The sequence below is a fragment of the Nannobrachium achirus genome (genome assembly GCF_963921795.1).
Source record: "Nannobrachium achirus genome assembly, chromosome: 10".
In the NCBI taxonomy this organism is placed as follows: Eukaryota; Metazoa; Chordata; class Actinopteri; order Myctophiformes; family Myctophidae; genus Nannobrachium; species Nannobrachium achirus.
The window spans coordinates 20,131,906-20,146,206 of record NC_137819.1 but is presented as its reverse complement, the minus strand read 5'-3'; the positions used below and the strand labels follow the sequence as shown (position 1 = coordinate 20,146,206).

The following is a 14,301-nucleotide window of genomic DNA, read 5'->3' as shown; positions in this document are numbered from 1 at the left end:
GAAATGGAGTGCAGGAGCACTGGCCTCGGGCTCAATGCCAAGAAAAATAAATAAATAATGGCATTCAGCACGGAGAAAGAACCATCGCCACTGCCGGGCTGACGACGCTCAAGATGGTGAAGGACGAGGGTGGGAATCTGAGACGGGAGATGACCTCAAGAGGCAGCCGTTCGTGGCTAGACTAGAATCAGTGCTGTTGTATGGTGCTGAAACATGGACGCTTACAGCACAGCAGGAAAAGGCCCTGGATGATGAAGAAAGGCACTTCATATTGACGTGGGAGGAGGACCACGTCAGAAATGTGGACCTATACGGGGGTCACGGCCAAGACCAGGGAGAGAAGCATGAAGCTGGCTGAGTACCGTGGTACTGTGGCACCCGGAACTGCTGGCGAGCCCAGACATTGCTCTCTGCTTAGCTTCCTCCTCCACCCCAGCCTCCACCTTTTGAGTCTGGCATAGGCTCAAATACTTGGGATTTACAGTATGTCTGCAGATTCAAACTCACTTTGACGTGAGTGTTCCTGACTAAAATATAAGCAAACGTCTCCCCTCTCACCTCGTACTCCTGCTTGAAGCCGTATCCCTCGCCGGTCTTCATCTGGTTGATGTGCTGGAGGAGGTCAGCCACGCGTACCGCTGGGTGGAGCTGACCCGTGTGATAGGGCGAGCTCTTCCTCCGACAGAGGCGGTGAGGGGAGGAGCCTCCCAGCAGGCTGCTCGACTCGTTCACAAAGTTCACAAAGGAGCGCTGTTCATCTGTTCACACGTTGAACTCTGTGTTAGCAAACATTTCAATGCATACAACATGATACTGTATTTGTACGTATTTTCTATGAACGTACTGCATATCTCTGCTGGAACTGACTAAACAGCCTAAAGCAGCTCGAGGCAAGTACATCTATGTTGGTCAAACAGCATTCGGTTTTCGAGAGAGCGTTCACAAAGTTGCGTCTCTCTTACTTCGAGCGTTGCAGCCATGGGTGTCCATGAACGAGTCCACCATCTTCTGGTCTTGCTGCAGGGTACTCTGGTCCGTCATGCTGCAATCCAGAGAGCTCAGCTTACGACCTTTCTCCTGACGATACGACATGGCCGCCTTGTTGATGCTCACCTTCTTCCTACTGAACAGGTAGAGATAGAGGAAGAGAGAGGAAGAGAGAGATGAGAGAGAGGAGGAAAGTGGAGGGGGTGAGTGATGAGTGAGTGAGGGAGGGAGGGAGGGAGGGAGGGAGGGAGGGAGGGAGGGAGGGAGTGATTGAGGAGATGAAACATCGGACGGAATGGAGAAAATAACAGGAAAGAAATTGAAAACGGGTGAGGGATGGAATGTGAGATTTGGTGATACCAAGAGAGGTGTTAAGGGAGAGCGAGGGGGCAGGCAGAAAGAACCAGAGGACCAGTAGGTTGAGGGTGACGTCAGTATGGAACAGGATTGAGAAGTCACTTACGGGTAGTAAGGGTAAGCATAGAAGTCCCTTCTGATTAGCATGAAGGAGGAGAGGAGAGTGAGAGAGAGAGAGAGAGAGACAGACAGACAGACAGACAGACAGACAGACAGACAGAGAGAGAGACAGACAGACAGACAGACAGACAGACAGAGAAAAAATATATATCATCACGGTTTATCAAGAGCCATCGGGGAGACAAGGGTTGGAATGTGACTGGAAACTTTGAACATTAGCAAATCCCATCAAAGCTCAAAACATGAACGAGCATAACAGGCTTGAACAATGGCCTGAACTCACAGGCTTATGTACGGAGGTAATTTGTGACTTAGATGCACAAATGAACATGCTTGTGTGCACACAATGTCATCAGACCTCGTAAAGAGGGAGATACTTCAGGAGGGGGTCGGGGGCAATATGTGCTGGGCGAGCAACGTGGGGCTCGTGGGCGGGGATTTTCTGTGCCCTCTGCAGATAATAAATAGCCCTGTGATACAACCCGGGGAAGCACAACATCGCTGGCTAATTATAAACGCATCTGCTCTCTTTCTCTCTCCCGTGTGGCATGTGGTCGTGTAGCCGGCTAGACTTGTGGCTTGAGAATCTTATGAATCACTTCCCTCCCTTCCACGAAATCCCATTAATTCTGCCTGTATGCTGCTAGGGAATAAAATACCAAGGGTGTTGGTCTCTTCTTAAAAAATAGCAAAAACATCCTTCCTAACCAATTACCAGCTCATCTAGTGACACCTCACAGCTGCTGGCCTCGTGTAATTGAGTGGCCAATGGAATAACACGCCTCTTGATGAAATATTCCACACTCTGATGAGTGTCAAGACATTGCTTAGTGAAAGGAGGTAGTGTGCGACTGCAGGTATAGTTGACAATGGAGGTAATTTGCCGGTGGAAAGCAGCCAATGATTCAAATGCAACTGGAGTGAATTAATTTTTCTTGCTTGCTTTATTTATTTTTATGTCTTGGGGCGGGGGGCTACTCAGCCAGCATACAGATCTTGAAATTAGAATTAAAACATGAGCTGAAACACAAAAGGTTGGCTGAAGCGCCAGAGAACATAGGATTAATGCTCTGCTATTTCACTAACTCCACTTGTAAATACATTCTCATTGCCAAATGTATTTCTCAGTAGAGCCAACGTGGAATAGAGATAAATGTACTCCTGAATGTGCGACTTAAAGGCCCACTTCACCTCTGGGACAACCAGATCTTATTTTATTGCTGGATGTGCGACTAAGGAGCACCAGCAACTCCTCACACTGTAGGTTCTGATGTCAAATATGGAGTAGGAATCACTTCAGACAGGACATAATAAACACTATGACATGTACTTACCCCTTCTTGACAACGATGACAATGGCCCCCAGAAGCAGGATGAGGACCACCAGACCTCCAGCACAGGCTCCCAGGATCAAGCCCATGTCCTCTGCATGCTGGGAGACCTCCAGAGCCCGCTTGGAGTCCTTGCATGCAGCTGCACAGAGGAATAAAGACACAGTGGATTTAATTCATTCTGCTTTTAGGGCTTGATTCTTTTCTATGAAAGCCAAAGGTGTAAGCTATCAAATTGTTTTGGAATTGTGTTTTAGCTGCTACAGAGGCTGAGTAATATCTTTTCATAGGTCATAGGTTTTTAAGGCTTTTTTCCAAGTGATTATGCCTTGTGGCAACTACGCCCGCTGGTCTAGCACCCCCCCCCCCCCCCAAAAAAAAAGAAAAAGCTAAAACAATAACACATTGTCTTTTTTTCCCCCCCATTGTCGTGTCTGATTTGCCAGGCATGAAATGAGGCCAATTCACACCTGGCACCATTTCACTCTTTGAAACTTTGGAATGTCACATCTGCATATCACGGTCTCAAGTGCATCATTACAACTATTTCAAGACTCACCCACAATGATTTATTTTAACAGTTAAAGGACGCCTTCAGCACTTCTTCATATAATTGGTCCTCACTAATGTTCACGATAAAATATTTTTCATTTTTTTTTTAAATCTGTCTGTGTCTCTGTAGGCAGTTCACTGTAGACAGTTCAGAAACACGGCTACCAGTGACATCATCCAATAGGCAGATATCTTTTTTAAAAACAAGATTTTTATTATCGCGAGAAGCCGAGAACAATTGCTTCCATTATAGCATGGTAACTTTTCAGGAATAGAAAGCCTGCCGTTTCTATTAGCTTGGATTCCCCATCGGTGATGTCACTGGAAGACGGGTTTCTGAACTGCCCACAGCCCTCCTATGAGACACAGACGAGTAGAAAAAAGAATTGTGCTATTTTATCATGAACATTAGCGAGGAGAAATTATATGAAGATAAGTTGAAAAGTGGTGAAGTCAACTTAGATTTTCAGTTGAGTTTCTGTCACACATAGCATATGTGGGTCATCGTGATTAAATCAATGCGTCACAATGAGCAGTTCCGGTTCCCCAGAGTTATAATGGTTTGTTCTATTTATATCTCAGATACTAGAATATTGCTTGGGTTTCCTCATTTATACTACGAATCTCCTCAAGAATCACTCACAGTCACAACTGAAAAGAGTTGTTAGAACACTTTCACTAACCAGACTAAACGATCATCAGCACTGTACAAATTAGTTTGTGGTCGTAATTGGATGTTTTTGTTTTTGTAATTTTCTCACAAGGTTTACTTTTAACACGTCTATGTTCCAACTAAGAAACAAACTTAAAGTTAGCTGAAACTAAGCTTAGAAGAAACAAGGTATCGTTTCTATTGGGAGGAGGTGCTGTCTTTTAGTGCTCGTCTGTCTGCAAACCAAATTTCCAATCTTCAAACTTTGTCTTCCTAACCTTAGACGTTATACCAATTTATGATTTAACGTGCACCACCCTAGTGATGTTGACCTACTGTTCCAGTGACAAATGACCATGGAAAACACATGTACAACACGTGTACAACATACAACTGAACCTCCTGGCGGTTTGGCAGATCTTAGTGGCAGTGAAAGTGAAAATAAAACGTGTTACCCAACTCCTTCCCTAATCTAATTGATAAAGCAGAAGATCAGTCATGGATGAAAACAGCTGATAGAAGAAGCCGCAGATGACACTGGAGTCTTTTAATCCTAGCGAGTTTATTTGACCGCTGCAAGAGCACAGAAGAAAGGTTTATCATTGTAAAGGAGCCCATTATCCTCCTCAACCTACAATATGACATTATACCCACCTGACTGAGAGAGAGAGAGAGCGCGCACGGCCGCACGCGAGAGAGAGAACGAGATATGGTAAGGAATTTGTCACAATAGACCACGTCCGATCCAGTTTTTGTTCATATTTGATGGTGCTGCCAACTAAAGGAGTCAGTAGCCAAGTATATTACCACACACACACACACGCTCCGCTCCACTTATTCTCTACATTCCCTTCATACTCTTGCTCCCTCGTTGCAATGAATAGCTTCTCCACACAGCAGAGACAGAGAGGGAGAGAGAGAGAGAGAGAGAGAGAGAGAGAGAGAGAGAGAGAGAGAGTTAATGGATGCTCTCTCCCATTCAGGGAGGCCATTTTCCATGGCAGACATAATGTCACTGTCTCTACGTATCATTTGTCTCCATAGTTCCATCACACCCAGCCAGGAGCTTGAAATCACTCTCTCACTGAATCATCATTTGTTCTCCCCCGGGGTTTCTCCAAAGACAAAATAAATTGCCATCAAGATTTATAAGAATGAATGAAACAGAGCAGTGTTACATGGTTGCGCTGATGAGCAAAACAATAAAGCCTAATTAAAAAGCGTATTAAAGGCAGAGACATTTATTCTAGGACTTCACGCTGCATAATGGTGTTGTTTGTTTTCACAGAGCCTTGCTAAATGTATGTGGGAGTCATACAGATGTGCCGCTTGAGAACTTCACACGTCATGCCATCGGCAAGACCGTGGATTGTCAGTAAATTGTTAGAACAATGACAGTGAGAAAGGAGGGCATTAAAGGTGTTGTTATGTAAATGCTGTTCAGATTCTTATTTCCAATGAAAATAAGTGTCGAAACGTGCCTTTTGTTTTCAGTAACAAAAGAGAAGAATGAGCAAGGCTAAACGGTGAAAAGAACCTCGGAAAGAAAGTATTTCCAGAAACAAATGCAGGAAATGCTGAAGTTTTGAAGGTAGGTGTTTCACCTGAGCCCAAAAACACTTAAAAGGAAACTAGAATATGGAGTTTAGCTTTTTAATATCAATTGAGAATAAGGCAAGCAAGCCGCAGTATCCACACTGAGCATCACATGAACCAAAACAAGTGCTCCCTCCGCATGTCTCGGCCAATCACAGTGATCGGGGGCATAGTTTTGAGGACAGGAACATTTCAGGCAAAATGTCAGGAAAAGAGTAGTGAATACTGAAGAGTTGAAGCATCAGTACCACTACCTATTCAATGTCATGCTTGTTCATTCTTGTTCATAATGCCTCCACACTCCTAAGACACTACAGACATTTTTAGACCTTGCATTTCAAAAAACGAATTTTAAGACTATTTGGCTTGCTGGGCAGTGGACTGGTGATGGTTATAGTGGTGCCTTGCATCAGTGCAGCTCCACAGACATGCTGCTACCTCACAACATGTGCCAGATGAGTCACTCTGCTTTTAGACCCAATTTCAGAGCAAAAAGCCATTACTGTACAGTATATTAAAACTCAATGCAGCAAGCACACAGCTGTGGCAATGCAGGACATGAGAAAGGCTTTGTAGGAATGAACAAGACAAGCAGCGTTTTATCTATAATTTCCTTGCATTAGCCTGTAATTAATCAGATAGTATCTGTATCTAAACCTTGTATTGTAAACGCAAACAGAGGAGAGAACATGAGAGGAATGAATGGAGGCGGAGACGGACAAAAACAACAACCAGGACACTGTGTTTACACACCTCCACTAATACCTGGACAGGAAATGAAAAAACATCAATACGTCCTCAGGGCCAGGATCATACACAGGACCAAAGGATGTTTCATATACATATTCCTGCAACTGCACCTGCTCTGCTTGTGTGTCGCAGAACCAGACAATAGCGAGGCGGGAACCTTTGATGTCATCGTGCTTCAGATAAGAAAGGGAGAGTTCTGGGGGAGAGGAATCCAATTTAACACAGCCCTTTCTCAAGAGTACTATGAGATGCTGACACAATTCGATATAGGGAGGGGAAGAGAGGGGCTATAATTCAGCACCTTCCCTTCATCTGCTTACTCTCTCTCTCTCTCTCGCTCTTTCCGCTGTCGTTTGAAATATAGGCTTCTGCTGAATCTCCGACTCCCGCTCTGTCTCAAGGCGTCTCTCTCTCTTCCCCTCTCAGGAAGCAGAATACGGCGCTGCGTTCTCCATTTCAAAGCTACGTAACCCGACGGGGGCAACGCCAAAATGTCAACGTCAGTAATTGAAGAGTGAGAGTGAGAACAAAAAGTCAACGTCAGAGAAGACGGCTTCATGTTTAGCGTTCGGCTGCCTGTTTGTGCCTGTCAGCTGACATACGCATCCAAAGCAACTCCAAGTCCTCAATGTCAAAACCCTGGAGCATCAGCCTGATCTGAGGACAGCTCTGTCACACACTGGGACAACGCAGCCTTACGCAAATGCTTAAAAACACTTCAATAAGAAAATGTCACTTCAAACCAGGTGACAGATTCAGCAGTACGCAGTATGTTCAAGTGTTAAAACAACAGATTTTATTGTCACACAATAGAATAGAATAAGAGCTACCTTTGCGAGCGATCCGGATGCAGTTGATCCTCGTCTCCTGTGAAAAAAAAAAAGAAAAAAGAAGAAGAAACGAGTTTGAATTCAAGGCATACTATGTAACCTCTGATTTAGGTGTCTTTTTGGCAACACCCCAGGTGGCTCCATTGTCTGTTAGAACTGTTAACCCAGAGTTAAATTATCCCAGAGATAAGAAATTGTATCAAATCAGGGTGCATATCAAACTTGGTTTAGGTTACCGTCACATGTCAAAGTCACCAAGACCCCCGTGATGTGTGATGGAGGTCATTTAAGATTCCCAGTGGTGGACGTCCCATTGTGATGTGTCCGACCGCCCGCCCCAGTTGTCTTCCTCATCCATGTCTCCATGTGGCACATAATTAAATTAAGATTTAAAGACGCTAAATCAGACTTTATGGGCAATTATGCTAATCTGCGCTCCGAGAGTGGAGTCAGAAACCTTTTCACCTGAAACGGCACCAAACTGCCTTTTTTAATTGGAAAATCTCTTCCAGATAGACTTTCATCTCCTGCCGTCTCTGGAGGTGACACATAAGTCATATTTACCTCCCACCGAGAGGTTATTAAAGCAGCTGCTGATAATATGTCATCACATGTCATCTCCTGTCCTTTGTCAAAGTGTCCTCCTGGCCTAAACACTGTCCAGAGCTATACCTGGAAACACCGCCCTTTCCCTGCCAATAGATCCAGCTTAATGTGACAGGGAGCTACAGGTGAAGAATTCTGATGAGCAAAAACTGACAAAGAGGTTTTTGAGGGGAAATGTCAGACTGAATGTCAAGCATAAATGGTATAGCGGCGCCAATTAATTAATTAATCAATTAATTAATTAATTTGATAATCCACTTACTCACTCGCACGCACACATGCATGCACGCACACACACACACACACACACACACACACACACACACACACACACACACACACACACACACACACACACACACACACACACACACACACACACACACACACACACACACACACACACACACACACACACACACACACTCACATTCATTGGTCCGTTCATTCATTCTTTAATTTGTTGGTTGGGTCATTCATCTATTCCAAGGGTCTTCAACAGGGGTTCCGGGACCCCTAGGGGGTCCTCAGTGTTACTACAGGGGGTCCTCCAAATCTTTGTGTGATAGAAACTTTGTTCTTCTTTTTTATATTAACCACTTGAACCCTACTGTCTTTATTCTGTGAACTTAAGGCAAAAATAGCAGATCTACAAGCTAACAACGCCTCGCAGTAGATTGGCTATTTTCGGCAAAGGGGTTTGGTGCAGAGGGGAAAAAAGGCAGACTACAGTAATTACAGAATGAAAGGTCAAGTTTATTAACTCATTTTGTGCCCCAGAAATTAACGGATTAAAATGTCCAGAGTGCCTCTCGCTGGCTCCATAAACGGCCAGTCTCTTATTTTGAAGGCCAGAAGTCCATAGCTTAAACACTTCCGGTTTGACGTCATTGCGTCATTCACAGGAAGCGGTCATCGTCCACGTGGTGTTGTGTAATGGCGGAACGGAGCTTTTCAACATGTGTTTTATAAGCGAGCATCTATTGCCATCCTCGCTTTGAAAGTGTTGTTTGGAGATAATGGACATTAAAGATGAGATTCCCCGTCTGCCTCAATGTTATGGGATTACTATTTTGTGCTCGTGGATCCGTGATGATGATAAATCAGCGAGGGAGATCGTCTCGGGACCTTCCGCGCATGTACCCGGTAGGATAACCGCCGTTACAGTAATATATTACTTTTCGCGAGACATCTCGCGATTGGCACTGCGAACATCAAAGGGAATTTCGCGAGATATCTCGGGAAAGGCACTAAATGAGTTAAGTATGGACGGTTCAAGTGGTTAAATATCTGAAAACACAAATTGACATGAATCCAAAATACACTGATGATCGTGCTGTCAAACAATGAAACGATATGGAATCTATGATAAGATTGTGCCTGCTTCATCTCTCTCTCAACTAAGGAGTCCTTGGCCTGAAAACATTGAAGATCCCTGCTTTAATTTGTTGATTGGGTCATTCATCTATTCATTTGCTTATTCATTCATTCCCTTCATTCACACAATAGTTGCAGATGGGGAAGATCAACAGAGAGTGTTTCATAGATGAGGGCAGTTTCATATAAATCACGTGTCTTCTTTCAGGCTCCAACGGAGGCGTCGGACACACTAATTACTCTCTCAATCCAGTGACAGCTCATGTCCACATGGTAACCTACGGGATGTTTATCCAACGCAATTCTCACCATAAATTGTTCCCTCCCCCTTCCCCGTCTTACTGCTAAGCAGCCCACCACCACATCACATGGAAGAAAAGAAAGCGCTGTCATTCAGACAACAGATCAGTGATGTTTTTTTTAGGGTTTGTGACATGATAATTAACACACACAATGACTTTCACAGGCTGTTTTGTCATTTGAATGACAGTAAGAACAGAGTGCTTCAACAAAGCACTAGTTCCAACACCGCCTTTCATTTGAGTCTCATTTGGGATGAGAGCTCTTGATGTGAGGCTTACTGGTGCCTCTGGATCAATAGGGAGAGATTTCAATCACATTTCACAGCAACACGGACACAGGGAGGCCTTGACCTTCAGCTCTCAGCACAGCATTCATGCAATCTCTGGCCAAAGGCAACTCCATAGAAGACACTAGGGCTGAGCTCGATTAGTCGAATAGTCGACTATCCACCTCTTTCCGCAGGAATTTACTGGAGAATCTTTTGCACCACACTTCTGGTTAACAGCAGACATACAAGCTCACGTCACGTCGCAGATGCAACCGCTGTGAGCTTGTAGATCACACTGCGCAATGCACGATGGGATGTTGGAAAATTGTCTTTAGTCGACTACCAATCTCTTAGTCGAATAATGATTTTTGTATTTTTTCATTTTTTGCATGGTTCAACTGAGAGATTGGCCTAATTTGTATTAGTAAGTAAACTAATTTGTATTCCTAAAGAATAGGATGTGTATCATGATTTATTCTTTTAACCTCTACTTCCCACACACTTACACTAGTGATGATAATACTACTAATAATAATGGATTGCATTTTTATAGCGTTTTTCCAAGTGCTCAAAGCGCTTTACAATGGTCCACTCATTCATACATTGGGAGGTTTAGCTGCATGATGGCCACCCACTTGGCTTTGATGCTATCTAAGAATAAAGGTCAGTGCCAGTGTTCTTATAAATTGCTTCTAAAGCGTTCCAGCGTGTTTGTGTCAACTTATTCCGTTTCTTTACTCAACCAGGACTCTCCATATTCAGGCTTGAGCCCCCACATCTACAGTACCTCCCCCATCCTTCTCCACTGTACTGGCAGTTTTTTATGGACTTAAAGGTTGAATCACTTAAAAAAAGGAGGGCAGAAAATCAATATACCCCCCTTCATAAAGCGCTGTGGCATGATGCAATTCAATTAGCACTAACACCTTAACACTGACACACAAGGCTGCTCAACTCTACAGTAAAAATACATCACATAATAATAAATTGAGTCGGACACTAACCAGGGACCTTCTGATGCCCAGGCGGCCTCTCTACCTACCTTGTATTTAGTGCCTTCAAAACAGATTACCTCTGAATGTGTGTTTCTGACAAGCAGTGAACAAACCTAAACTGACTGTCAAGGTTGCTAAAGCATAAAGGTGCACAGCAGCAGCAGTCCTGTCAGGTTGTCTAAATGCCTCTTACTCACCCCTCTGAAGTTGCTGCTAGCCTGAAAGTACACCAGGTAGTTCTTGGTGGGGTCTAAGGGAGCGTTCCAGTAGCCGTTGTAGGTGTGGTTGTCCCCCACGGTGAAGGGTGTGGCCTCTGGCAGACTGCTGGGGGCCAGCTCGGCTGTGTAGTAATGGGGGGCTCCTTTAGCCTGGGCCTCGTTGTGGGAGTTGGGAGTAGGAAAACAATCCACGCTGCCCAGCTCTCTCTTCCTCACCTGCCTGGATCCATCCTCTTCCACCACCACCACCTGGTACGCACTGAGGACAAGCAGACACATGTTATCACCACCACCACCTGGTATGCACTGAGAACAAGAAGACACATGTTATCACCACCACCTGGTACACACTGAGGACAAGCAGACACACGTTATCACCACCACCACCTGGTATGCACTGAGAACAAGAAGACACATGTTATCACCACCACCACCTGGTATGCACTGAGGACAAGCAGACACATGTTATCACCACCACCACCTGGTACGCACTGAGGACAAGCAGACACATGTTATCACCACCACCACCTGGTACGCACTGAGGACAAGCAGACACTTGTTATCACCACCACCACCTGGTATGCACTGAGGACAAGCAGACACTTGTTATCACCACCAACACCTGGTATACACTGAGGACAAGCAGACACATGTTATCACCACCACCACCTGGTACGCACTGAGGACAAGCAGACACTTGTTATCACCACCAACACCTGGTACGCACTGAGGGCAAGCAGACACATGTTATTATTGTGACTGTAGGTCGCATTTAGTATGGAAACCTGCAGATCATGTGCGTGCGTGTGCCACGCCTCAGCCCTATATATGGACATATTGTGTCAGTCTGTTGTTTCAGCGCGACCTCGCCCTAAATCTCGCCCTTGGGGCGTCTTACTGGTGGCACACATGCATCCCCAGTCCTCTGGGACCACAACTGCTCAACGATTTACAGCCTACCTAAACCATGTAAAATACATATATCATGAACGCAACATCCTATCGTCCAAACTTGGAATCACATTTTGAGGGCCCTCTATAGGGCGCACAGTCAAGCACACACGTTTTTATTATTATTGTAAGTAGGTCATTAAGCTTTGTCTTGTTCTCATCAGGGACTAGTTAGAAGGTGAATGTAATTAAGGTTCTGCTAGGATGTAAGAACATCAGTACCAGTGTTCTCTGAGGACACATAGGGCTCTATTTTGGTCCATGCCTTACCCCTTATCCCTAGACTCTTTTGCCATCTTTTACTATTTGGAAAAATATTCTTAAAGATGCAGTGCCATGATTCTTTCCCCCTAAAACATGATTATCAGGTATTAAGATTATACTAGGAGGAAGATTTATTTTCCAAAAAAGTGTACAGAAAGTGTTAAAAAAGGTTTTTATGTGGCCACACCCACCAGTTCATTAAGTATGCCTGGTTGTCAGGTGGGGGGTGACCCAGCAAGTTAGCCACACCCACAGTGTTGGGTGTATGTATAGAGACACACGGGCGTCTACAAATTCACGCCCACAATTGAAACAGCGGCCCGCTTCGGGTAAGGGAAAACGGTGTACTGCAAGCCAGCCCATAGAAAGTCATTGCAATTCAACTGTGGTTAGCCTAATATTAAAATAATCCTACACGAACTGAAGACTATATTGATTTAAATAAAAATATGTTTTCAAATGTATGGCCTGACCCTGACAACATATCTTCTTGTTTGCTAAATACATGATGTGTGTCACGTTTAATTTGCCACTTGAATGGGTTACCCATAATGTTAACAGAGAAGAGGGGAAACGGCAGACACAGAACCTGTCACTTTTCAATGACATCACTGTCTTTACTGCTGTGCGTTTATGAGCGCCGACTTTGAAGATCCCGACTTTTTCAACTACAGAGTTGATTCTCCAGGTTAGTATTAATCCAAAAACAACCTGCAAGACTCTGTTTGGATGAAGCGGGATGCGATCATTTTCCAAAAATAAACAGCCTAATTATACATGAGAGACGAGCGTATCTGGGTATTGAAAACCTCAAGGGATGCGTCCTTGACGTGTGTACCATGCGACCACCTAAACTTAAGATTTCCAATGCTAGGACTTTTGACCCACAGATGAAGTATATTAAAGTAGGTAGTGTATCAAGATGACAGATATGCCACTTTAAAAAGGCAAAATTAAACTCATGGGACACTTTATTAGAACACAAAAAAAAAATCACTACGGCCTCAGTAGTCAACCACTGAAATTATAATATTTCACGATGCCTCTCATTGGGATTGCATTGGCAGCTGCAGTGCACCATTCTTCCTTACCCGAAGTGGGGCCGCTATCACAAGAGGGGGCGTGAATTTGTAGGCACCCGTGTGTCTCTATGGTAAAAGGGGAGGGGCTGAGTTTATGATGTCATTAACTCAGTGTTTTTCAATCGGGCCTTTTGACTCAGAGACTTTCAGCTTTCAGGAAGTAACCAAAAATACACAGGGAAGACGCATTTGAACATTATAACCACAGCTGGGGGTCTATTAGAGTAATGTTAACTCCATAGACACATACAAAAGAGTCAATGTACAAAACTATGGCACCACCTCTTTAAATATTTCAAATAGCTGATCTACAAGTCCCAACGTGTAGATTAAGTATTTTAAAATGTTTTTTTTTTTTTTTTTTTTTTTATAATAAAAAAAGCTAAGAAGCTTAAGGCATGGACGAAAATATAGCACTAGCTAAGTGTTGGATACTCACATATACTTGGCAGCTGTAATAATAATTGTGTGACCACAGGAAGGGAGGTTAAGTACTTTCCAATATAGCCTCTTCTTTTCTCCTATTGTACATCATCACTAATGGACAGTAATTACAACACACATTTATAGTCTTAAAACTTCAACTAGCATATAATTATACGAAGAAAGGTTTATACTTTACACCCTCATACACTTAAATCTACAAGCTGCAGGACATGCAGCAGTGTAGCTGTAAAGGCTGCAGTGTGGTTGGTGGGTGGTCTTGTATCAATACATCCTACACAATCCTATTCTCACATCATCTATCTATAAATGCGACAAATCTCTGTCTGTCTGTCTGTTTGTTTGTTTGTAATCCGCGTATCTCGAGAACCGTTCGTCCCACCGGCTTCAGATTCGACACGCGCGTTCCCCGCCGCCGCGCGGAGTGCAGTGCCGGGCCTCGACCCGACTCGCGGTTTTCCGAAACCGGCGCGAAACGTTCGGAATCTCCTTATGCGGAGCTGATTGTTGACATCAGGCTGTTCCGGAGGAAATCGGCGCAAGCGCTGAGTCATTGTGACATCACTTCATAAAAGGCTCTGACATCACGTACGCCACATGAGTCAACACAAAATCTCT

General features: G+C 44.2%; 1 protein-coding gene across 1 annotated transcript in view; it reads right to left on the bottom strand.

The window, feature by feature from the left end:
- The window catches only part of LOC308293343 (receptor-type tyrosine-protein phosphatase U-like), a gene marked incomplete at its 3' end in the record, with an annotated part of 95,561 nt that overhangs the window by 35,762 nt on the left and 45,498 nt on the right, over positions 1-14,301 (bottom strand). Inside the window, exons 10-15 of the mRNA XM_080735811.1 lie at positions 10,922-11,201; positions 7,176-7,212; positions 2,799-2,937; positions 1,451-1,480; positions 963-1,123; positions 559-758 (exon numbers count right to left, since the gene is read on the bottom strand). Coding sequence (XP_080591937.1) covers positions 559-758; positions 963-1,123; positions 1,451-1,480; positions 2,799-2,937; positions 7,176-7,212; positions 10,922-11,201 — 847 coding nt within the window. The remainder of the gene's footprint in view (positions 1-558; positions 759-962; positions 1,124-1,450; positions 1,481-2,798; positions 2,938-7,175; positions 7,213-10,921; positions 11,202-14,301) is intronic.